Here is a 25,719-nt window from a genome sequence, read left to right as displayed (position 1 = left end):
TTCTATTTTAACACATAATTCACTTTTATTGTACATATCTCTCAGGATTGCATAAAAGTTACCACCTATATTATGTTTTAATAGCTTATATTTTAAACCAGAATGCATGACTTTGTCATTGACGTATGAATCAATGACTTATGAATACACAACGTCAGAGTGGGCGTTCTATAAAAATTGACAACATTGAAAATAAATAACCAATCAGAAGACCGTAAATACACCAAATTTATTTATATGATGATTTGTACTTCAAAAACCGGAACGTAATACTGGAAATTCATTTTGATATGTATAAGTTGAACTGTGTTTAACCCCAGCATATATGTAAGATTTGTACAGACCGGGAGTATTTATACACTTGATTTTGAATATATATAATGTTATTAAAAACGAAAGTTAAATGTAAGTATATTGACAGAAGTTATGTGTGCAATTAATGACTGTTAATGAGGTAGATGGAAGGATTTACCAAGATAATTAATATTATATATAGTTATGGGAGCTTTAGTCAGAGGTAATACATATTTATTTTTTTTATTGGGGGTTGGGGGGGGGGTATGTTTTACCATGTGACAAAATACAACCTTGGCGACAAAACAAAGTACAACTGGTTTTCTTTTCGAATGATGATATATATGCATATCTTGAAAATATCTTGGATTTATCATCTTAGAACGAATACAGTCATCAGTTTTCAAATGTATTGTTTAAAACTAATGATTATTTGATCAAATAAGTAGTGGACGACCAGAAGGGGGGTGGGAATAGGTAAATATTTATTATTAGTTCTTACCAGGCCAAACATTCATTTCCCCGAATATAAAATGATCGTTCCCTTTGTAAATGTTCACTGTTAATACATGTTATGGAGATCCAGATATACATACTTGATTTCGTCTGTTGTAAAACTACATAAGTGTAATGACTTATTGTGATCTTGAAAATTAGATCACATTTCCGTCAATATTGGGAAAGGCAATGTAGTATATTGGACTTCCTTACAAACTTGTTATATATCTATAAGGTTTTGATTTTGTAAATATTGCCGGTATTTTTAATGATCATTCTGTTAAAGAACAAATTCCTGGCTATTTTGATAATACTGAACTCTTATTTGTTATGTTTACAAAAAACTACCCGGAAATATGTATTTAATTACAGCGAAGTGTGTAAAGATGTTAATATCAGTGACAATACACCTACCTCATGAAATTGCAGTAAATCCGAATACATTTATGGCCCAGTTCCCATGTTATAACAAGAGACCTTAACATCGTTCGTGACCGAGAGTTGAAATCATTCCTCAGTAAAGGACCTAAATATCGGCCCCCGTCAATTATTAAATGAGTGTCGTAACATCATCCACGACTCACTCCGTACTTACTGCTCTAAATGGATAAAACGAGAAAAAGATGACAAGAAATCATTAGATTCTTTTTTCAATTCGGTAATGAACATAGTTGATATACGTATTCAACATTTTAAAGATCATTTTACTCCTAACAACAACCATAATAGCCCTATTTCCCGTATCAAACATAAGCTAAAAGAACTCGCCAAGGAATATATTTTTGTCCCGGCTGATAAGGCTGCTAACAATATCATTATTGTTTGACGTAAATTTTACATTGATGTTCTACAAAAGGAAATCACGAATTCACCAACATTACAACTGACTCCATTTTCGGAAAATGACATCTGTAACAAACATAAACTTTTAGCTACCTCTTTACAAGCAGAACCAAATACAATGAAAGTTCCAACTATGTACTGGCTTCCGAAGCTGCATAAAACTCCATACAAATATAGATTTATTTCGTCTTCAAGCCATTGTTCCACTACTAAACTATCTATTCTATTTACTAGTACACTTGGTACAATCAAAAACCTGGTAATAAATTGTTCAAATAAGGCCTTTGAAAATAGTGGAATTAATTACTTTTGGAGTGTCAAAAATTCGTTGGAAGTACTTGATAAATTGCATGCTTATATTGGTGATTTCAAATCTGTTCAAAGTTTTGATTTTTCTACCCTACATACTACTTTGCCTCATAATCTTATTAAGAAAAAAATCACACACCTAATTAAATGGGCATTTAAAAAGTCGGAATGCGAATATATATATGTTCAAACTCTTTTAGGTCATTTTTTAGTAACAACAAACAAAAGAACTACGTCAACTGGACCTGCTTTGATACTATAATTGCCCTTGACTTTTTACTAAATAACATTTTTGTTCGCTATGGAGATTCCGTATTTCGTAAGGTTATCGGAATTCCCATGGGAACTAACTGTGCACCACTTATTGCTGACCTGTTTCTGTATTGTTATGAGTTACAATTTATGACTAAAATCAGCAAAGACCCATCGAAACAACATCTGATTCAAAAATTAAATAACACTTTTAGATATTTAGATGATATATTGGCTCTCAATAATGACGACTTCAGTATGTACACTAAAGAAATTTAGCCTGCCGAACTGACTTTAAATAAAGCTAATACTAACAATGAACACTGCCCTTTCCTGGATCTTGATATCTTTATCTTTAACGGGAAGCTTAATACCAAAATTTATGATAAAAGAGATGATTTTTCATTTCCTATTGTTAATTATCCATTTGTAGATGGTGACGTTCCCTTGTCGCCATCTTATGGTGTTTATATATCTCAACTTGTTCGATTCGCTCGTGTATGTAACAACGTATTTGATTTCAACGAAAGAAATCTCTGTATTACTGAAAAATTATTACACCAGGGTTTTCGATATCACAAACTAGTCAAGACATTTACTAAATTTTATCATCGGTACAAGGACATCATTCGTAAATATAAATCAACATGCAGACATCTTATACGTTCAGGTATTTCACATCCAATATTTTATGGTAATGTTCTTTATAAAGCACAAAAATGTCAGCATTCACCTCAAAAGCCAACCAAACCTTTAAACAGACTTATTCGGAAAGGATATAGTTACGATACTGTTGTCAAGTCATTAAGGATTGCATATTTTGGTATTAATATTCATTCACTCATAGGGTCTTTGCATCGGAAATAAACACTTTTATTCTAAAACCAGTTGTTGGCATGATACGGGTTATGTTCTTCTCATATATTTTATGATGGTATGATACTAAACCCCTAACGGGAGGGATTGTACTTGATTTTCATATGATGAAGACATAAACTTTCAATCAGTTTAATTGAGGTCTGGAGCTGGCATGTCAGTAACTGCTAGTAGTCCTTTGTTTATTTATGTATCATTGTCATTTTGCTTACTTTCTTTTGTTACCTATTCTGACATCGGATTCGGACTTCTTTTAAACCGAGTTTTACTGTGCGTATTGCTATGTGTTTCTTTATCATACATTGGCTAGAGGTATAGGGGGAGGGTTGAGATCTCACAAAACATGTTTAACCCCGCCGCATTTTTGCGCCTGTCCCAAGTCAGGAGCCTCTGGCCTTTTGTTAGTCTAGTATGTTTTTTAATTTTAGTTCATTTATATGTTTTGGAGTTTAGTGTGACGTCCATTTTCACTGAACTAGCACACAATTTTATTTAGGGGCCAGCTGAGGACCACCTTCGGATGCGGGATTTTCTCGCTGCATTGAAGACCCATTGGTGGGGTTGTTGTCTCTTTGACATATTCCCCATTTCCATTCTCAATTTTATGAAGAAAATATACCGACATAATATGAAGCCTTAATTTTTGAACTCGTTCACTGCGCTTACTCGACAAAAAGCTCCATATAGTGACTCGCAGTTGATGTTTTACAATATCAATATGCAGAAAACCTGATAATCGGTTCATATCACAATGCAGATATCATAATTATCCGAAGTGAAGGGAACAAACAATGTATCAGTAGATATAGCTCAGTAGTGCAAAAAGTTTTAAAGAAACTTTTAAATCCTTTCGGAAATGAATCATTTCAATTTCATGTAGGACAAAAAAAAAAGTAAAATAACAAAAATACCGAACTCTAAGGAAAATTCAAAACGGAAAGTCCTTCAAATGGCAAAATCAAAAGCTCAAACACATCAAACGAATGGAAAACAACTATCATATTCCTGACTTGGTACAGGCATTTTTTTTAGGTAAAAAATGGTGGATTAAACCTGGTTTTATAGCTAGCTTAACCTCTCACTTATATGACAGTTGCATAGAACTCCACTATATCGACAACAATGTGTGAGCAAAACAAACATACATTATAGGTAAAAATGTCAAAAGTTGGGGTACAGCAGTCAACAGTAAGGTTGGCGCATATTAAAACGTTTAAACCCGCTGCATTTGTTTGCACCTGTCCTAAGTCAGGAACCTGATGTTCAGTGGTGGTCGTTTGTTAATGTGGTTCATAAGTGTTTCTCGTTTCTCGTTTTATATAGATTAGAACGTTGGTTTTCCTGTTTGAATTGTTTTACACTAGTCATTTTGGGGTCCTTTATAGCTTGCTGTTCGGTGTGAGCCAAGGCTCCGTGTTGAAGGCCGTACTTTGACCTATAATTGTTTACTTTTTATACATTGTGACTTGGATGGAGAGTTGTCTCATTGACACTCATACCACATCTTCTTATTTCCAATTAGAACTTGTTTGTAGCAGACAGATCCTCAGACTGCATGGTATACAAATTGAACATTTCGTAACAAATGAAGCAGTAAAACAAAACAAACATACAACAGCAAAAACTGACTATGCGTAATGTTGATAAATAAATACTGGAAAATGCAAATCACAAGTATATGTAGAAGACTACGAATTAAATGTATAACTCAAAGGTGTAAAATATATAAAAACTTATAAACGGAGTAAGCATTTGCAATACATAACAGATATCTTTTTAAAGCAATCATTTGGACATAAGTAATATAATACTATCATTTTATTTGCAGATATTATAAAATCAACTCACTAAATTGGGACTTCCCAGCTAAGAGATCAGAAAAAAAAAAATCCAAAAGAAAATCCCTTGAAACAACCCACGGATATGGCCTCATCAGATATCAAGCCAGACACCAGTGATATTTCTGTTCGCACATCAACAGAGACAAATAATGATGTTCTTCAACACGGATCGATAGAATTAAATGGTGTTGCTGTCCAAACAGAAGTCCATAAAGATAAAGTGTCAAAAAGCAACAAATCGACAGAAATACAGTCTTTGTCTAGTTCAAACATAGGTTAGTTTTTAATCGACCATTGTATATATGTATATAATGGTTTATTGTGTTTTTCAAATGGTATGTTAACTCAAAGCCATAAAAGGAATTGTAACCTTACACTTTCTTAAATAAAATTTTCCTTTTTTTCTGAACACTTAAACAATTCACAATGGTCATTTGTATTGGTGAGGGAACCACATCATTCCAGTAAATCATTTTCAAATAATTCCCTAATACACTTTACCATATACCGCTAGATCGAATGACCATTAAAAGCTTTTCAAATGACCGAGGAGAAGCATTGATTCCTATCTCTATGTTGGTCGGATGCGTGTTAAATACACCTGTCAACCATTTGACCCTCCTCGTGAATTTTCAAGGGTTTTTAACCAGGGATAGACATTTATGAAAAAGAAGAAAAGACTTACTAAAAGAAAAGAAAAAAATAAAGCCCATGGTTTTAGATTAGCGGTGGGAGCAACGCTTTGAAATTTAACAAAAACCTTTCGTAAGAGGATTAACAATACGAATAGGCACACTTTTCGATCATATACAAATGGTTTTGTTCAAGTTTGAAAACTGTCAAACTGTTTTCCAAATTTTGCTTGTTACTTATGTTAGTCACAGACAAACTGTTTTATATATACTAGAACCCCCGTTCTGTTAATCTAACATTGCTGTGTATATTTTATCTTCAGGTCAACCCCAACACGGACATCCTCTTCATCTTGATAAAGTAGCTCATAAAACAGTATTTGACAAACATGTTTTGGATAACCTTATTTCTAAATGTATTATAATGATTGAGGACAGAGAAGAAATAATTAAGCCGACAACACAGTTTGAACGTAATAAAGTTCTTTTGGAAATCCTTACGGAACGTCCATATGATACTTTCCAGCTATTCAAAGATGTCCTGATACAATTAGACCAGTGTACTTCTGATGTCCAACAACTACTTAATGGAATTAGAATAAGTAACAGTGAAGCACCTTCCAATCTTTCACATGCTGAAATTAGTAAGTAGTAAAAGCTAGTTTGACCATAAATCTTATATAAAATTAACGAAAACAAGGGTTTGTCATAATGCTACGATAGAAGAGGCTTTTAGTGTACACAAACTAAGATTGTCGTGTTCTTAATTTGAATCTCACAGGAGCATCTCTACTATAATTGATGTGGATTTCTGTCCTTGATGTTCAATGCAAAATCATTCTGTTCATTTTTTATTTAGATATCGATACTTGACTGATATTTATTGACAATAAGCCGTAGGATTCTAATGTCATCCTCTGGAAACTCACGTATGCATTAGTTTGTTTTGACGTGCTTTGACGTGTTGTTTTTGAGTTTATCGATCTTCTGGTTTTGGTACTTTTGTGATCATATATTGTGTATTGCGCCTCAATGACTAGACAAATGTTTTCGGAATGGATACGAAATTACACTCGTGTTAATTTTAATATTATATCCTCGAAAAACTGTTGATCCTAACAGAACGCAGCTGGTTTTGAAATCCTTTTCGAAGTTTTTGGAAGATAATTGATCTTTCGAAGTGACATCAATTTTTGAAATGCAAATCTGGTGCCGATAATGTTATTTGATACTTTTGGGTTCTAACACTAATTTTGAGCACGAGTGACTAGAATTGTGATTTGGATATGCGCATCACAATAAGTTCTTTTTAATTTTGTGACATTTGGTTTAGTAACAATTGGAACCCATCAATGGCGCGAGTTCTTTATTGAAATCCATACGCTGATGTTTGGCTGACAAACATCTTATATAGTACGTGATCCTTAGCTGACAAACATCTTATATAGTATCAGTAACTGTCTGTTACTGAGATGTTTTCTTTATTTTGTAGATGTTAACGCAAATTCAATAAAATTACAGAAAAACTACAAACTGTTGGTACACGATATGGATTGTACAACAGATGTAGTTGACCATCTTCTACAATCAGAAGTCCTAGAACCAGAAGACCGAGAGGAAATATGTACTCTTAGCCTTACTAGACAAGAGAGTAATAGACGTCTATTGGCTAAATTATTGTACAAAGATAAAAACGCTTACAATCTGTTTCTAGAAGCTCTACGATATGCATCTTATGAACAGATTGTAGATGACCTTGAAAATACGGAGGTGACAACGCATGATAAGAATTTATGTCATATAGGTAATTTATGAACAAAATGCACGGAATAAGACTTTATATTGCTTTATTTTTTGCCTTGTGTGAATAATGTCATCATACACACCAGGCTTATTATTTTGTACGCCAGATGCGCGTTTCGTCAACAAAATAAAGGCAACGGTAGTATACCGCTGTTCAATAGTCATAAATCGATTAAGCAAAAACAAATCCGGGTAACAAACTAAAACCGAAGGAAACACATCAACTATAAGAGGAAAACAACCTTTACAACAGAAACACTGAACTGCAACAAAAACAAATGCCAACATACATAGAAACGGACTATTTGATAACAAAAGACTCATCAGTGACGCTCGAATCAAAGAAGTACAGAAGGCCAAAATAAAGTACGAAGTTGAAGAGCGAAGGTCTTTGTTCAGTTTTCTTTGTTTTTCATCTATTTTCTTTTTTGTATGACTTTTCTTTTGTGAATCTTTAATTGTCCTTTGGTATGCACAGGCAAATTTTGCTCACGTGAATTTCACATGATCTCACGTGAAATTCACCTCAAACAACCTCATACGTAAATTTCACATGAACTTTACAAAAATAAAAATGGTATTTTCATGTTTTAAATCAAATTTGAAAATTTAGATGTAATTGGAATAACTTTATTTTGAAAATTCAAGTGCATTTGTATGTGAAAAAAATTTCATGTGATTTTCACGTGAAATTCACGCGACTTTTTCATTAGATTCACGTGAAACTCATGTGAAATTAGTTCATATGAGTTTCATGTATAAGCTCGTTTGAGGTGAAATTCATGTGAATTTCACATCAGATTCACATGAATCTAAATTCACGTGAGTGAAATTTTCTGTGTATAGTTGTACTTTTCAGTATCAATAATATTCTGCTATATTGTTGCACATGAAAACTGTCAATTGTCCACTACATAATTAACTATTGATAATGCACGAGATCATCCAGTTAGAATGTTTTATTGTGCAAAGTCGTCAAATCATATTTGAATAATTTTGTACATACACCTTATTATATTAACAGGAATGATAAAATTGAGAGAAAGATATAGGAAGAAGGAACAAGGTAAATATCTGCATATTGTTTTTATGGTGTTGTTCACCCGTATACTTCCTTTGACTTCAGTAACTTGTATTTCATATAAGGTCAAGATTTAGAAGACTAATCTGTTATTATTTATGACAAATACCAGTATCACAGAGAAAATATCTGTTAAGACGTTGGAAAAGTTTCTTTATGCACCCGCCGTAGCAGAGGGAGCATTAAGTTTTGCCCTTGTCCGTCTGATTGTCCGTCCGTATGTTCGTACGTCCCAGAATTGGTTTCCGTTCTCTAACTAAATGTTATGAAACTTATACACGATGCTTATAACAACAAAACACAGATCAAGTTTGAATTTGGGTGGCGTCACTTTTACCTTTCTAGAGTTATGTCCCTTTACAAATTGAAAAATTGCTGAATTTTTCGTTTCAGTTTTCTAACTTAAGTTTGCCTCAACCAAATGTTATGAAACTTATACACAATATTTATTACCACAAAACTCAGATTAAATACGATTTGGGTAGCGTCACATGTACCGTTCTTGATTTATGTCTCTTTATAACGTTATTTCAAGCGGGGGCATTATCTGTGTCCCAAGGACACATTCCCCATTTTTTTATGCCCCCGCCGAAGCGGAGGGGGCATTAAGTTTTACCCTTGTCTGTACGTACGTACGAACGCCGTCCGTACGTCCCTAAATTGGTTTCCGTTCTCTTAACTTACGTTTGTCTTGACCAAATGTTATCAAACTTATACACAATGTTTATTACCGCAAAACACAGATCAAGTTTGAATTTTGGTGGCGTCACTTTAACCGTTCTAGAGTTATGCCCCTTTATAATTGGAAAAATTGCAAAATTTTTCATTTCCGTTCTCTAACTTAAGTTTGCCTCATCCAAATGTTATGAAACTTATACACAATGCTTAATACCACAATACACAGATCAAGTTTGAATTTTGGGGGCGTCACTTTTACTGTTCTAGAGTTATGCCCCTTTACAAATGGAAAAATGGCTAAATTTTTCATTTTTTTTTCCAAAAATATCAATGTCATTATTAAAGTAATTTTTATGCGACCGCAAAAAATTTTGCGGTCGTAGATTGGTATGACGTTGCCGTCGTCGTCGTCGTCCGGCGTCGTCGTCGTCCGAAGACACATTGGTTTTCGCACTCTAACTTTAGTTTAAATTAATGGATCTCTATGAAATTTTACCATAAGGTTCAATACCACAAAAGGAAGGTTGGGATTGATTTTGGGGGTTATAGTACCAGGAGTTAAGGAATTGAGGGCCAAAATGGGGCCAAAATAAGCATTTTTGTAACTTCCAGACATAACTTGTGTGTTAGTGTATGGATCTCTCTGACATTGTACCACAAGGTTCCATATCACAAAGGAAATGCTTTGATTGATTTTGGGGGTAATTGCCTCAAAATTTTAGGAATAAGGGGCCCAAAATAAGCATTTTTTTAGTTTCCAGACAATAACTTGTTGTCAAGTGTATGGATCTCTCTGAAATTGTACTGCAAGGTTTCATATCACAAAGGGAATGTTTGGATTGATTTTGGGGGTAATTGCCTCAAAATTTTAGGAATTAGGGGCCAAAAAAATGGCAAAAAACAAGCATTTTTCTAGTTTCATGACAATAACTTGTGTGTAATTCTATGGATCTTTATGAAATTGTTCTACAAGGTTCCATATCACAAAGGAAAAGCTGGAATTGAGTTTGGGGGTAATTGCCCAAATCATTTAGGAAAAAAGGGGCCAAAAATAAGCATTTTTCTAGTTTCCAGACAATAACTTGTGTTCAAGTGTATGGATCTCTCTGAAATTGTACTGCAAGGTACCATACCACAAAGGGAAGGCTGGGATTGATTTTGGGGGTAATTGCCTCTTAATTTAAGGAATTAGGGGCCAAATGGGGCAATAAACAAGCATTTTTCTAGTTTCAGGACAATAACTTGTGTTTAAGTGTATGGATCTTTATGAAATTGTACTACAAGGTTCCATATCACAAAGGAAAAGCTGGGTTTGAGTTTGGGGGTAATTGCCCTAAATGTTTATAGGAATTTGGGGCCAAAAAGGGGCCAAAAAAACAAGCATTTTTCTAGTTTCCAGACAATAATTTGTGTTCAAGTGTATGGATCTCTCTGAAATTGTACTGCAAGGTACCATACCAGAAAGGGAAGGCTGGGATTGAGTTTGGGGGTAATGAATCATAAGAGGGTTCAAAAATTTGGGAGGGGGATTTTTTTTCCTTTGTTTTTCTTTAAAATTTTCCATTTTAAATTGGTTATTTCTGATTTATATATAAAAGCAAATAATAGTGATAAGGTTTGAATAGGTAAATTAAATTTTTTTAAGTTCTTAGACCACATTCATTCTGTGTCAGAAACCTATGCTGTGTCAAATATTTAATCACAATCCAAATTCAGTGCTGTATCAAGCTTGAATGTTGTGTCCATACTTGCCCCAACTGTTCAGGGTTCGACCTCTGCTGTCGTATCAAGTTGCGCCCAGCGGAGCATTTTATTGAAATTGGAGTTATCTTGCTTTGTCCATGATTATAGTTAAATCAACTACAATCAATGCTTTATACAATGCAATGTTTAATTTTGACTTCCACTGATAAAACACAGATCAAGTTGAATTTGGGTAGTGTCACTTTAACCATTATTGAGTTATGCCCCTTTATAAATCGAAAAATCGCAAAATTTTTTAGTTTCCATTCTGTAACTTAAGTTTGCCCGAACCAAACATTATGAAACCTATACACAATACTCATTACCACAAAACTAAGATCAAGTACAAATATTGTTTCCGTTCTCTAACTTTAGTTTGCCTCAACCAAATATTATGAAACATATACACAATGCTTATTACTACATAATACAGATTACGTACGAAATTCGGTGGCGTCACTTTTACCATTCTTGAGTTATGTCCCTTTATAAAAATAAAAATTGCTGAATTTTTCGTTTCCGTTTTCTAACTTAAGTTTGCCTCAACCAAATGTTATGAAACTTATACACAATATTTATTACTACAAAACTCAGATCAAATACGATTTGGGTAGCGTCACATGTACCGTTCTTGAGTTATGTCTCTTTATAACGTTATTTCAAGCGGGGGCATTATCTGTGTCCCAAGAACACATTCCCCATTTTTTTATGCCCCCGCCGAAGTGGAGGGGGCATTAAGTTTTACCCTTGTCCGTACGTACGTACGAACGTCCGTTCGTACGTCCCTAAATTGGTTTCCGTTCTCTAACTTAAGTTTTTCTTAACCAAATGTTATCAAACTTATACACAATGTTTATTACCGCAAAACACAGATCAAGTTTGAATTTTGGTGGCGTCACTTTTACCGTTCTAGAGTTATGCCCCTTTATAATTGGAAAAATTGCAAAATTTTTCATTTCCTTTCTTTAACTTAAGTTTGCCTCATTCAAATGTTATGAAACTTATACACAATGCTTAATACCACAATACACAGATCAAATTTGAATTTTGGGGGCGTCACTTTTACTGTTCTAGAGTTATGCCCCTTTACAAATGGAAAAATGGCTAAATTTTTCATTTTTTTCCCAAAAATATCAATGTCATTATTATAGTAATTTTTATACGACCGCAAAAACATTTTGCGGTCGTATATTGGTATGACGTTGGCGTCGTCGTCGTCGTAGTCCGGCGTCGTCGTCGTCCAAAGACACATTGGTTTTCGCACTCTAACTTTAGTTTAAGTAAATGGATCTCTATGAAATTTTACCATAAGGTTCAATACCACAAAAAAAAGGTTGGGATTGATTTTGGAGGTTATGGTACTAGGAGTTAAGGAATTAAGGGCCAAAAAGGGGCCAAAAATAAGCATTTTTGTAACTTCCAGACATAACTTGTGTGTTAGTGTATGGATCTCTCTGACATTGTACCACAAGGTTCCATATCACAAAGGGAATGCTTTGATTGATTTTGAGGGTAATTGCCTCAATATTTTAGGAATAAGGGGCCAAAAAAGAGGCAAAAACAAGCATGTTTCTAGTTTCATGACAATAACTTGTGTGTAAGTCTATGGATCTTTCTGAAATTGTACTACAATGTTTCATATCACAAAGGGAAAGCTGGAATTGAGTTTGGGGGTAATTGCCCAAAACGTTTAGGAATAAGGGGCCAAAAAGGGGCCAAAAATAAGCATTTTTCTAGTTTCCAGACAATAACTTGTGTTCAAGTGTATGGATCTCTCTGAAATTGTACTGCAAGGTTCCATATCACAAAGGAAAGGTTTGGATTGATTTTGGGGGTAATTGCCTCATAATTTTAGGAATTAGGGGCCAAAAAGGGGCCAAAAATAAGCATTTTTCTAGTTTCCAGACAATAACTTGTGTTCAAGTGTATGGATCTCTCTGAAATTGTACTGCAAGGTACCATACCACAAAGGGAAGGCTGGGATTGATTTTGGGGGTAATTGCCTCTAAATTTTAGAAATTAGGGGCCAAAAGGGGCAATAAACAAGCATTTTTCTAGTTTCAGGACAATAACTTGTGTTTAAGTGTATGGATCTTTATGAAATTGTACTACAAGGTTCCATATCACAAAGGGAAAGCTGGGTTTGAGTTTGGGGGTAATTGCCCTAAATGTTTATAGGAATTTGGGGCCAAAAAGGGGCCAAAAAAACAAGCATTTTTCTAGTTTCCAGACAATAATTTGTGTTCAAGTGTATGGATCTCTCTGAAATTGTACTGCAAGGTACCATACCACAAAGGGAAGGCTGGGATTGAGTTTGGGGGTAATGAATCATAAGGGGGTTCAAAAATGTGGGGGGGAGGGGGTTTTCCTTTGTTTTTCTTTAAAATTTTCCATTTTAAATTGGTTATTTCTGATTTATATATAAAAGCAAATAATAATGATAAGGTTTGAATAGGTAAATTAATTTTTTTTAAGTTCTTAGACCACATTCATTCTGTGTCAGAAACCTATGCTGTGTCAAATATTTAATCACAATCCAAATTCAGTGCTGTATCAAGCTTGAATGTTGTGTCCATACTTGCCCCAACTGTTCAGGGTTCGACCTCTGCGGTCGTATCAAGTTGCGCCCAGCGGAGCATTTTATTGAAATTGGAGTTATCTTCCTTTGTCCATGATTATAGTTAAATCAACTACAATCAATGGTTTATACAATGCAATGTTTAATTTTGACTTCCACTGATAAAACACAGATCAAGTTAAATTTGGGTAGTGTCACTTTAACCATTATTGAGTTATGCCCCTTTATAAATCGAAAAATCGCAAAATTTTTAGTTTCCATTCTGTAACTTAAGTTTGCCCGAACCAAACGTTATGAAACCTATACACAATACTCATTACCACAAAACTAAGATCAAGTACAAATATTGTTTCCGTTCTCTAACTTTAGTTTGCCTCAACCAAATATTATGAAACTTATACACAATGCTTATTACTATGGTATTATTACGTGAGTATTTCTGTATTGGCCTTGTTATTGGTCCGAGGCTTGCTGTATTGGCCTGAGGCGAAGCCGAAGGCCAATACAGCTGGCCAAGGACCAATAACAAGGCCAATACAGAAATACACGTAATGATACCTTTATTAATTAACTACATTGTTAACATTGTTTTATATACCACAAGAGATAAACATTTTTTACCTTGAAGTGGAACTATCCAAATCTGAGTTCCCATTTATCATGTTTATATATAAGCTGCAATATCAAATGATCTGGTGCTGTTTCCAGGCGTCTTCTACATTTTCTCATCTGATGAATTTTTCTACCCTTACCAGTCACTATAAAGTGTTACAGTTCATATTTAGACGCAACACATAAATAGTAATTGGAAAGGTACTGCCATTTCATGTGTAATGCAGAAAAAAATATTTTAAAAAAGAATGTAGGAGTTGAATATGATTGAAAATGATACAACTTTGCATAAGGCAACTGACCCAAGATTTGTCACCCTTCCATAATGCATATGCCTGGTTCGGGTTGAAAAATAAATGACAGTTTACAAAACATGAGAAGCGAAAGTAAACAGTAAAATTATCGGTTGTACCTGAGGTCGACAAGAAATGAACTTTGTGATAAACTACTCGTTGCCCAAACCTGAAATAATTCAATTGCCTGCTTACAAAATGCTTTTCAAATGAATGTGACCCTCTTCAGCCTGAAATATATGCCACACTGAACGTTTCGGCATGTTTATGGTGAGTAAATGAAAACTGCGTCTTCCTAACGACTGTTTACTTTAAGTTTGTGTTTATCATGACTTTCGATCTAAAAACTAGAGACGTTCCGAAATCCTGTATTGGCCGGATCAGAAATCGGCCAATACAGAAAAAAATCAATATTGGCCGAGTTATTCTGTATTGGCCGAGTTGACACTTTTATATTGCATAGGCAGTTTTCATCATATTAAGTCCAATAACAGAGTAGTTAATTAATAATACATAATACAGATTACGTACGAAATTCGATGGCGTCACTTTTACCATTTCCAAAAATATCAATGTCATTATTATAGTAATTTTTATACGACCGCAAAAACATTTTGCGGTCGTATATTGGTATGACGTTGGCGTAGTCGTCGTCGTCGTCCGAAGACACATTGGTTTTCGCACTCTAACTTTAGTTTAAGTTGATGGATCTCTATGAAATTTTACCATAAGGTTCAATACCACACAAAAAAGGTTGGGATTGATTTTGGGGGTTATGGTACTAGGAGTTAAGGAATTAAAGGGCCAAAAAGGGGCCAAAAATAAGCATTTTTGTAACTTCCAGACATAACGTGTGTGTTAGTGTATGGATCTCTCTGACATTGTACCACAAGGTTCCATATCACAAAGGGAATGCTTTGATTGATTTTGGGGGTAATTGCCTCAAAATTTTAGGAATAAGGGGCCAAAAAAGGGGCCAAAAACAAGCATGTTTCTAGTTTCATGACAATAACTTGTGTGTAAGTCTATGGATCTTTCTGAAATTGTACTACAATGTTCCATATTACAAAAGGAAAGCTGGAATTGAGTTTGGGGGTAATTGCCCGAAACGTTTGGGAATAAGGGGCCAAAAAGGGGCCAAAAATAAGCATTTTTCTAGTTTCCAGACAATAACTTGTGTTCAAGTGTATGGATCTCTCTGAAATTGTACTGCAAGGTTCCATATCACAAAGGAAATGTTTGAATTGATTTTGGGGGTAATTGCCTCAAAGTTTTAGGAATTAGGGGCCAAAAAGGGGCCAAAAATAAGCATTTTTCTAGTTTCCAGACAATTACTTGTGTTCAAGTGTATGGATCTCTCTGAAATTGTACTGCAAGGTACCATATCACAAAGGGAAGGCTGGGATTGATTTTGGGGGTAATTGCCTCTAAATTTTAGGAATTAGGGGTCAAAAGGGGCAATAAACAAGCATTTTTCTAGTTTCAGGACAATAACTTGTGTTTATGTGTATGGATCTTTATGAAATTGTACTACAAGGTTCCATATCACAAAGGAAAAGCTGGGTTTGAGTTTGGGGGTAATTGCCCTAAATGTTTATAGGAATTTGGAGCCAAAAAGGGGCCAAAAAAACAAGCATTTTTCTAGTTTCCAGATAATAACTTGTGTTCATGTGTATGGATCTCTCTGAAATTGTACTGCAAGGTACCATACCACAAAGGGAAGGCTGGGATTGAGTTTGGGGGTGATGAATCATAAGGGGGTTCAAAAATTTGAGGAGGGGGGAGGGTTTCCTTTGTTTTTCTCAAAAATTTTCCATTTTAAATTGGTTATTTCTGATTTATATATAAAAGCAAATAATAATGATAAGGTTTGAATAGGTAAATTAAATTTTTTTAAGTTCTTAGACCACATTCATTCTGTGTCAGAAACCTATGCTGTGTCAAATATTTAATCACAATCCAAATTCAGTGCTGTATCAAGCTTGAATGTTGTGTCCATACTTGCCCCAACTTTCAGGGTTCGACCTCTGCGGTCGTATCAAGTTGCGCCCAGCGGAGCATTTTATTGAAATTGGAGTTATCTTCCTTTGTCCATGATTATAGTTAAATCAACTACAATCAATGCTTTATACAATGCAATGTTTAATTTTGACTTCCACTGATAAAACACAGATCAAGTTGAATTTGGGTAGTGTCACTTTAACCATTATTGAGTTATGCCCCTTTATAAATCGAAAAATCGCAAAATTTTTAGTTTCCATTCTGTAACTTAAGTTTGCCCGAACCAAACATGATGAAACCTATACACAATACTCATTACCACAAAACTAAGATCAAGTACAAATATTGTTTCCGTTCTCTAACTTTAGTTTGCCTCAACCAAATATTATGAAACTTATACACAATGCTTATTACTACATAAAACAGATTACGTACGAAATTCGGTGGCGTCACTTTTTTTCCATTTTTGAGTTATGTCCCTTTATAAACATAAAAATTGCTGAATTTTTCGTTTCCGTTTTCTAACTTTGGTTTGTCTCAACCAAATGTTATAAAACTTATACACAACCGTTCTAGAGTTATGCGTGTTTACAAATTGAAAAATTGCTGAATTTTTCGTTTCTGTTCTCTACTTAAGTTAGCCTCAACCAAATGTTATGAGACTTACACACAATGCTTATTACCACAAAACTCAGATCAAGTTCAAATTTGGGTAGCGTCACTTTTACCATTCTTCAGTTATGTCCCTTTATAACTATATGATATGCAAGCGGGGGCATGATCTGTGTCCACATGTGGACACAATCCACCTTTTTTTTCTACTTAGCATTTTCCTTAATATAATGATTCAATCTGAACATTTCGCTCATAGGAAATAACCCAATAGAAATCCTTATTTGTTTATATAGTTGTATCATGTCTCCCACAACCACAGAAGCATGCCATTATAAACAGTGATGCTTTTAAATAGAATTGATTAGAGTATTATTATTCGCCAAATTAAGGCCCCAGGAAGGCATACATGTGTATAACACTTAAACAATATAATTAAAAAAGAAACACAAACAAACAACAACATAAATAAGAAATGAGTAAATGCAATTGATGGAAGTAGGGAATGTATATGAAAACTATTTCTTTTTTATTATTCTCATTTAGGACAAGACATGATATCCCAAATAGATAAGAACTTAACAAAGATACAAAGTGAACTTCAAGAAGTTATTCCTGAACATATACGAGGTAATTGGGTTTCATTTTATTCATTAATCGGACTTAAATGGGCCATTTCTGTCTATTTTACCAATACATAAAGTCTGATCTATCTCGTATGTATATTTGTGGAATATCTGAATTATACTTGATATACTAGTAAATGAACAAGAGGAAATTGCCATATCAACATATCTGTTATCATTATTTAAAAAGAACTTTTGATGAATTTTCATTTTTTTTTTTTAAATTTCTTTCTTATTCTGATTATTTACTGATTTGTTGATTATTAACCTGGTATCGTACTGTTTTCTTTGAAATAATTAGTAAAGGATAAGAAAAAATCATAGGTTTAGCACCATGTTCAAAAGGAAACATACAAAAATGAACAGAACATTGTTGAATGTTATGTGTAAAGTTCGATGTTTTCTTTTCTCAGCTCAAATGGGATTACAGATTAAGGAATGGATCCTCAAAGACAGATCATTTGTATCTACAAGGGGCAGTGAACATGTCAGAGTCTGTGTACAGGACAACAATTGTGTGACCATAACAGGCAGTGCCGGTGTAGGAAAAACATTTATTTCCCGACATGTTGCGCTGATTTTGCAGAAAGACGGGTACAAAATAATACCAGTGATAGAGTCAACAGACATTAGAAATTATTACCAACCTGGTAGGAAGACAGTTTTTGTTGTAGATGATATCTGTGGAAAATTCACTGCTAGCCAACAACAGATTGAAAAGTGGCAACAGTTGTTACCTTTGATTAAAACAATAGTAGAAGATAACTGTTGCAAGATTATTGTAACGTGCCGGTTACAAGTTTATAAGGACAGACATTTTGGAGTATTATCTCAACCATTCAAGTCCTGTGAATGCAACTTGATATCCGACGAATTGCGTTTAACAGGATCAGAAAAAACCAGCATGGCAGAATCATATTTTGGTAAACATATGGATGAATTGGACTTAATTGAAGTGTCAGAACAATCTTTCCCACTTCTCTGTTCTTTATGTCATCGGAAACCGGATATGGACGTGCACATGTTTTTCAAAAGTCCCTTTGAATTGTATAAAAACGAACTAGATAGATTATATTGTTCTGGAAAACAAGGGTTGATGGAAATTTGTTCCTTAGTAATGATAGTCCTCTATAATAACAAACTGGATGGAAAATTTTTTTCAGGAGAAATTACAGACGAACAAAGAAAACTCCTGGATGACACTTTTGAAGCTTGTGAACTGAAAAGAGGAACATCTAGAATTAAGCTGAAAGCTGCTATTGATACTTTAGTTGGTACCTATATTTCTGAAGAGAATAATGTTTATAGTAGTTTGCATGACAGGTTATTTGACTTCTTCGCTCACTACTTTGGTCTAAAGATGATACATTTAATCATAAAGCATGGAGACAGTGGTTTCTTACGTGAACGTATCGTATGGAAGGCAAAAAAAGAGGATCACAAAAACGATGTCGAGTTTACAATAACACTTCCTGATCAAAACCTCCAATCTTATTTAAAAAGACTGATTTCAGATTGGTCAGACGGGAAAGTCACAAATGTTTTCTACAATGATAGCATGAGAATTCCTGAATTTAGGCAACATTTGTTGCATAATCTTGACCAACTTAGTAAGTCTCAACGAAGTGATCTAGCCAATAAGAGTGATAATGAAAGAGAAGACTTTGCAGCAGGCAATACACCTCTTATAAAGACATGTCGTGGTGGTTATTCTGATATAGTGGAGTGGTTGTTGGATAACAATGGTATTGTCAATGTAAGTAGAGCCAATGGCGTAACTCCGCTTTTCATGGCAGCGCAAGATGGTCACACAGACATCGTTAGAACGTTACTGAAAAAGAAAGCAAACATCAATTTGAGTGACAGTGTCGGTGGTACACCTCTTAGAATTGCCTCTCAGACAAATCATTCTGATGTTGTCCGTTTATTAATTGAACATAACGCGGACATAAATGCACAGATGTATGATGGCGACAATCCGCTTTTGACGGCCACCCGTAATGGTTTTGCAGATATTGTGGAGGTTTTATTAGCTAAAGGAGCTGACTGTAATAAATGCCTACAAAGCAAACAGTTAATAGTAGATTTCATTGCTGAACATCCTTTAAAGACAATTAAAAGTGTACAACAAAGTTGGCTGAAAGTTGCAAATAAATACGGTTCATTAGTTGCTAAAGAGTTCGTTAAAAATGCATTACCAGAATATGTTTTTGATATGTTCGCTGGTTCATACCCACTACACCTTGCTAGTTTCATGGGACATAAAGAAGTAGTCAAAGTCCTCCTGGACCACAATCTAAATGTGAACGTTACAAAAGCTGATGAAACGACACCGTTATTCTATGCATGTGAAGTCGGACATGAGGATATTGTTTGTTTATTGTTAGAGAGAAGTGCTAACATAGGCATGCAACGGACTGATGGGAAATCTCCGCTGGACATTGCATCGGACAATGGTCATAGGTCTATAGTGATAACTTTGGAAGAATATTCAAAGAAATAGCAATAGCTTTTTTCTTACTTTAAAGACTTGATTAAAGCAAATAAGTAGGGTCACGAAGGCCTTTATTTTGACATTAAAATTTTGTAATATCATATGTAGGTAGATACCCAAATTTATTTAACTATCTTCAATATGCAAATTTAAACAAATTTGACCCTTTTTCTGTCCACTGTTCGCTTCAAAAGTATAGTATGTTACAAGTGGTTTTACCAGATTGCCCAATGGTCACACTCTTTGGCCAAAATAAGATTGTTATAAAAAGATGTAATTGGGTCAGATACACATTCAAACAAAACAAAATGTGGTGGTTCATGCATGTGGCCAATGTCGTTTGATGCAAAAACTATTAAAATTTAGGCAAACAATTTGTCAAATTAATATTTCCTTTATGAATGTGCAAATTTGTGACGTCACAATGACATCCTATGTGTTCTAAAGCGTCAAAGCTTGTTGGTTTTGTATTTAGCAGACAAATTTACATATTTTGTTATCTAATATTTACCATTATTACTGAAGTTAAATTTCAGGGAATTTTAGGGACAATATTGTCCCTTTGTGAAACTGCTCCTTTCAGTTTTAGACATATTGTCATTTTTCCATCTGTTTCAATGATAATGTTATGTAGCTTTGCTGTTTAACCAAAATATCTACTTTTTGAGACGCACTCCAACGTAAATGTTACAGGAGAAATTTTCATGGATGATTTTGATACTTTTATTAACTAAACAAAGAAGATACATTGCGTAAGGCATGTGATGCTCCTTTGAAAATGTTATGCTTTTCTTTTGTAGGACAATACATTTCTATTCCTTTCAAATTTATTACTCAAATTTTGCAAAGTTAACAGGGGGTAATATGTGAATGTTGATAATTCAACATGTACATGTTAGGTGTCATGCTAAGAACTGTTCTTTGTGAATTTTGGAACGACATAAAACTAACTTAAAACATTCAGTTTATTTATTTATTGAAAAATCATCCTAAATGCATTTAACATAATTATGTCATATAGAAAAATAACAACTGGACTTTACGTCACGGTGCATAAAGATAATAACTTTGAACATCCCTGTCATTGGCGGAAAATTTGAAGACTAAACAATTCCGAGAAAATTAACTTTTTTGAATATATCTACAACCATAAACATGAAAGTTGTTTCTTGAAAACTATTGAAGAAGTTGACTAATCAAACCATGTCTGGGGCCTCGGTGGCCGAGTGGTCTAAGTAGTTACTACTGTATTCACTAGCCAGTCAACACTGAGGTTGTGAGTTCGAACCCCGCTCGTGCGGGTGCACTCGACTCCAATCTTAATTGACTAGGATTGTCAGTTTTCCTATCGAAGGTCGGTGGTTTTCTCCGGGCACTCCGGATTCCTCTACCAATAAAAACTGGCCGCCACGAAATAGCCCAAAAGCGGTGCTTAAAAGTGGCGTTAAAAACACATAAATCAAAATCAAATCAATCAAACCATTCCTGCATAATTTCACTCAAACAAAAGGTCATCATCCTGTCATTTGTTTGAAATTTAAAGCAATCAAAATCCTGATAAGATGATCACCCTTTCTAGAAAAAATCTGCATAATCATGAAAATAAGTCCAAGCTTGAAATATATAAGAGGAGACAGCTGGACGAACCATGTTTTTCGCTTGCATAATTTCACTACAAATTGACAGAGCTCACTATCTTGTAATTATCAGAAAATATAATAAAAGTACAAATCCTGATATTATGCACAACTTAAGTTAAGACCCTCCATAATAAAGCTTGAAAGTTGTAGGAGGCTTAACAAATCTCACCAAAGATACCAGGCTTACAATTTGGTAAGCAAGACGTGCGTTACATTAACAGTATCAGTTTTGCTGCATCACATGAGAATTTCAACAAATGATAATCCTCAATGATAATCAAAAACTTATACAAACGTTAAAGAACTGCTAAGCCAAAAAGGACCAAAGGCATAGCCAGACCTCGAACAATGAATCAGAGCTATAAATGAAGGAGATATGTTCCTTAATTTGAATTGATTTCCCAACGTGTCTTAAAACACATTTCATTATACCATATCCGTATTTTAAGTCTCGTCACTGGTTCTAGAATCAAAACAGTTAGAAGGTCATTAAAAAAAGCTGAATGCATTGAAACCATCAAATTGCGAACATTTGTACCAAATACGGTTCAGGCTATCTATGCCTGGGAGAAGAAAAAACCTTAAGTGTTTCGAATGATTCAACATTTTATAAAGAATAAATTTACAGATAATGGCCGTATCAATGATATTTCAGAAGACTACTTGGCTGGTGATGCCCTCCAGGACGCACCACCAGTGAAATCGTCCCAATACTTGTAAAAGCTCATTAAAAATACAGTGCTTACAATTTTCTAAGCTAGACACGCGTTTCGTCTACATAAGACCCATCAGCGGCACTCGAATAAAAACTACAAACAATACCTCTATCATGTTTATGGATTAACTTTGAAATAAATATTTTCCCAAAAAAGATATATGTATATCAGGAGTTTTGCCGGTTGTCTTTATTTATAAGTATGAAAATGTTATTCAAACGAATAATTATTCAACGTGAGAAAAGGGTATAGCAAACATTTGTTATAGAAGTATTCGCTTTAACAAGTTAGTGAAAACAGATTTTGGTTTTTATGTTGAGAACACAATGCGTGATTCTCTTACAATATAATTTGTTCGGAATGTTAAAATCAGTTCAATAATATGTGTATAAAAGGTTACTAATTCAACACTGTAATTTGATCTTTGAATATTGTTTTTATTTTTTTTGGGGGGGGGGGGGGGGGGGGGGGGGGGGTCAGTAAATTAAAAACAATACTAAATATTTTTGTTATACACATATGCACATTCACGGTACTACAATATGTCGATACCTATATTTTGGCATTGCACAATGTCATGGTTTTTTTTGTCTCTGACTGTTAATGACATCGTTACACTAAATCCATTGATGTTGGATTTGTATACTGGTTGATATTTTATTCTTAGATACATGATCTTTTTATAAGTTGTTATTGGCTTTGAACTAGCTGTCAGTAAGTGCGAGTACTCTCAAATCTTTACTTAGTGTCTTTTTTGTTGTGGGGTGTATAGATACGCTGCCACGTCCGTGCTGTGTTTTCGTTAGATGTTTTCTGCTTGTATCGATCTGATGAGTTGAGCCCTTTTCAATTGATTTTTATAATTTGTTCTTATGTTGTACTGTTACACCACGGTCCCATGTTTAGGGGGGGGGGGTGTTGGCGCCTACAAACTGGTTTAACCCCGCCACATTCTGTATGTGCCTGTCCCAAGTCAGGAACCTGTAGTTCAGTTGTCGTTTGTTGCTGTATATCATATTGGTTTTTTGTTCATTATTTTGTACATAAATCAGGCCGTTAGTTTTCTCGTTTGAATTGTTTTACACTGTTCATATCGGGGCCTTTTATAGCTGACTATGGGTTTTGCTCATTATTGAAGGTCGTACGGTGACCTATAGTTGTAAACGTCTATGTCATTTGGTCTCTGGTGGGGAGTTGTCTCATTGGCAATTATACCACATCTTATTTTTATATTTGGTCTTTATTTTGAGAACACAATGGGTGATTCTCTTACAAGAACAATTGTTCGGAATGTTAAAATCAGTTCAATAATATGTATTTATTTATATTTTATACATGGCTATTATATATCTTTATATTTTGAGTAATATTTCTTCTTTTTTTCAGCCAAAGAATCGGGTCCGAAAGAATATGATGTTTGTAGTTGTTTAATCTAAGACAACATGAAGCACATTTGAAGGGAAGCCTTTTATTGTTTATGTAATTGTCCTGGTTGTTTTTAAACAGTTTCGAGAGGATGGATTTAAAGTAAAATATATATTATAATGACTGCTTAAGGGAGGGCTTTTCTTGTTTGGCATGAGAATAAGGGGTGTAAGATTTAGTAAATAGTTGTACCTTCATTTCACTTTAGCAATCTCAAAATACTGTATATTTGAAATAAATTAATATCAGTATTACATACTTTTACCAGATGAGTGATCGATTTAGGCTCCGTTATAGTCTCTTCTTATTTTATATTATAATTATTTTAGTGCTGTATTGTTTTATTGTTAATATGTCCAGTGTTATTTCCTTTTTTGAGTTAGTTGCAATTGACCAAAAAATTCAAGAAAGTGAGATATATTGTTTAATTGTTATCAGCCATTGTTTTATATTTTAAATTGATACACATTATAGCGTATATCAGGAAATATTCGCTTGTGTCTAACTTTTTAAGTAGAAACTTAAAAGCAGAACTAACCTGACACGAACATTTCATTCATAATTTAAATAATTGTACAAGGCCATGCTAGGCGAAAAAGGAACACAACGACGATACAACCGTACCATCTAAGGCCTAACCAGAGAACACAACGAAGATATAACCGTCCAATCTATGGCCTAAACCGAGAACACAACGAAGATATAACCGTCCTATCTAAGGCCTAAACCGAGAACACAACGAAGAAAGAACCATCCCATCTAAGGCCTAAACCGAGAACACAACGAAGATAGAACCGTACTATCTAAGGCCTAACTAGAGAACACAACGAAGATATAACCGTCCAATCTGTGGCCTTAGCCGAGAACACAACGAACATATAACCGTCCCATTTAAGGCCTAAACCGAGAACAACGAAGATAACCATCCCATCTAAGGCTTAAACCGAGAACACAAAGAAGATATAACCGTCTCATCTAAGGCCTAACCCGAGAACACAACGAATATATAACCGTCCCATCTAAGGCCTAAACCGAAAACAACGAATATATAACCGTCCCATCTAAGGCCTAAACAGAGAACAACGAAGATATAACCGTCCCATCTAAGGCCTAAACCGAGAACACAACGAATATATAACCGTCCCATCTAAAGCCTAAACCGAGAACAACGAAGATATAACCGTCCCATCTAAGGCCTAAACCGAGAACACAACGAATATAGAACCGTCTCATCTATGGCCTAAACCGAGAACACAACGAAGATATAACCGCCCATCTAAGGCCTAAACCGAGAACACAACGAAGATATAACCATCCCATTTAAGGCCTAAACCGAGAACACAACAAAGATATAAACATCTTATCTAAGGCTTAAACCGAGAACACGACGAAGATATAACCGTGCCATCTAAGGCCTAAACCGAGAACACAACAAAGATATAAACATCCTATCTAAGGCTTTAACCGAGAACACGACGAAGATATAACCGTGCCATTTAAGGCCTAAACCGAGAACACAAGGAAGATATAACCGTCCTATCTAAGGCCTTAACCGAGAACAACGAAGATATAACTATCCCATCTAAGGCCTAAACCGAGAACAAAATCCGACTCGAAAATGATTTGATATACTGTATTAGTAAGTTAAATATCATCTGTAAGTTTATTTTTTATTGATCTACTTTAATGCAGCCATTAGATTTAGAAACTTCATAACAATAGATCAGAGCGTTTGTTTTTATTCGGCTTATTTAAACAGTTCCAGCATCAGCTCTTGGTGTTTTTGCCGAATATATATGGCGTATATAAAACAAAACAAAGCATGTCATGCACTATCAAAATTTTAACAAAATATTCTTTCATATCAAATAA

General features: G+C 34.5%; 1 protein-coding gene across 1 annotated transcript; it reads left to right on the top strand.

The window, feature by feature from the left end:
- LOC127711330 (uncharacterized) lies at positions 1-22,923 on the top strand. Its single transcript, XM_052217331.1, has 7 exons — positions 1-405; positions 4,901-5,188; positions 5,869-6,189; positions 7,038-7,349; positions 8,373-8,414; positions 17,493-17,576; positions 17,986-22,923. The coding sequence occupies exons 2-7, from the start codon at positions 4,996-4,998 to the stop codon at positions 20,073-20,075; spliced, it is 3,042 nt and encodes a 1,013-aa protein (XP_052073291.1). The 5' UTR covers positions 1-405; positions 4,901-4,995; the 3' UTR covers positions 20,076-22,923.
- Positions 22,924-25,719: the final 2,796 nt, after the last annotated feature.

The sequence above is a fragment of the Mytilus californianus genome, unplaced genomic scaffold (assembly GCF_021869535.1).
Source record: "Mytilus californianus isolate M0D057914Y unplaced genomic scaffold, xbMytCali1.0.p SCAF_8, whole genome shotgun sequence".
NCBI lineage: Eukaryota > Metazoa > Mollusca > Bivalvia > Mytilida > Mytilidae > Mytilus > Mytilus californianus.
Note: the sequence above shows the minus strand (reverse complement) of the source record. Positions and strands in the feature narration are given on the sequence as shown.

Bases quoted from the DNA above. Each gene is read 5' to 3' on its own strand.
- LOC127711330 (XM_052217331.1), top strand. From the start codon at position 4,996: ATGGCCTCATCAGATATCAAGCCAGACACCAGTGATATTTCTGTTCGC. The intron at 7,350-8,372 runs GTAATTTATGAA...TTATATTAACAG, and splicing joins TAAGAATTTATGTCATATAG to GAATGATAAAATTGAGAGAA. The intron at 8,415-17,492 runs GTAAATATCTGC...ATTCTCATTTAG, and splicing joins ATATAGGAAGAAGGAACAAG to GACAAGACATGATATCCCAA.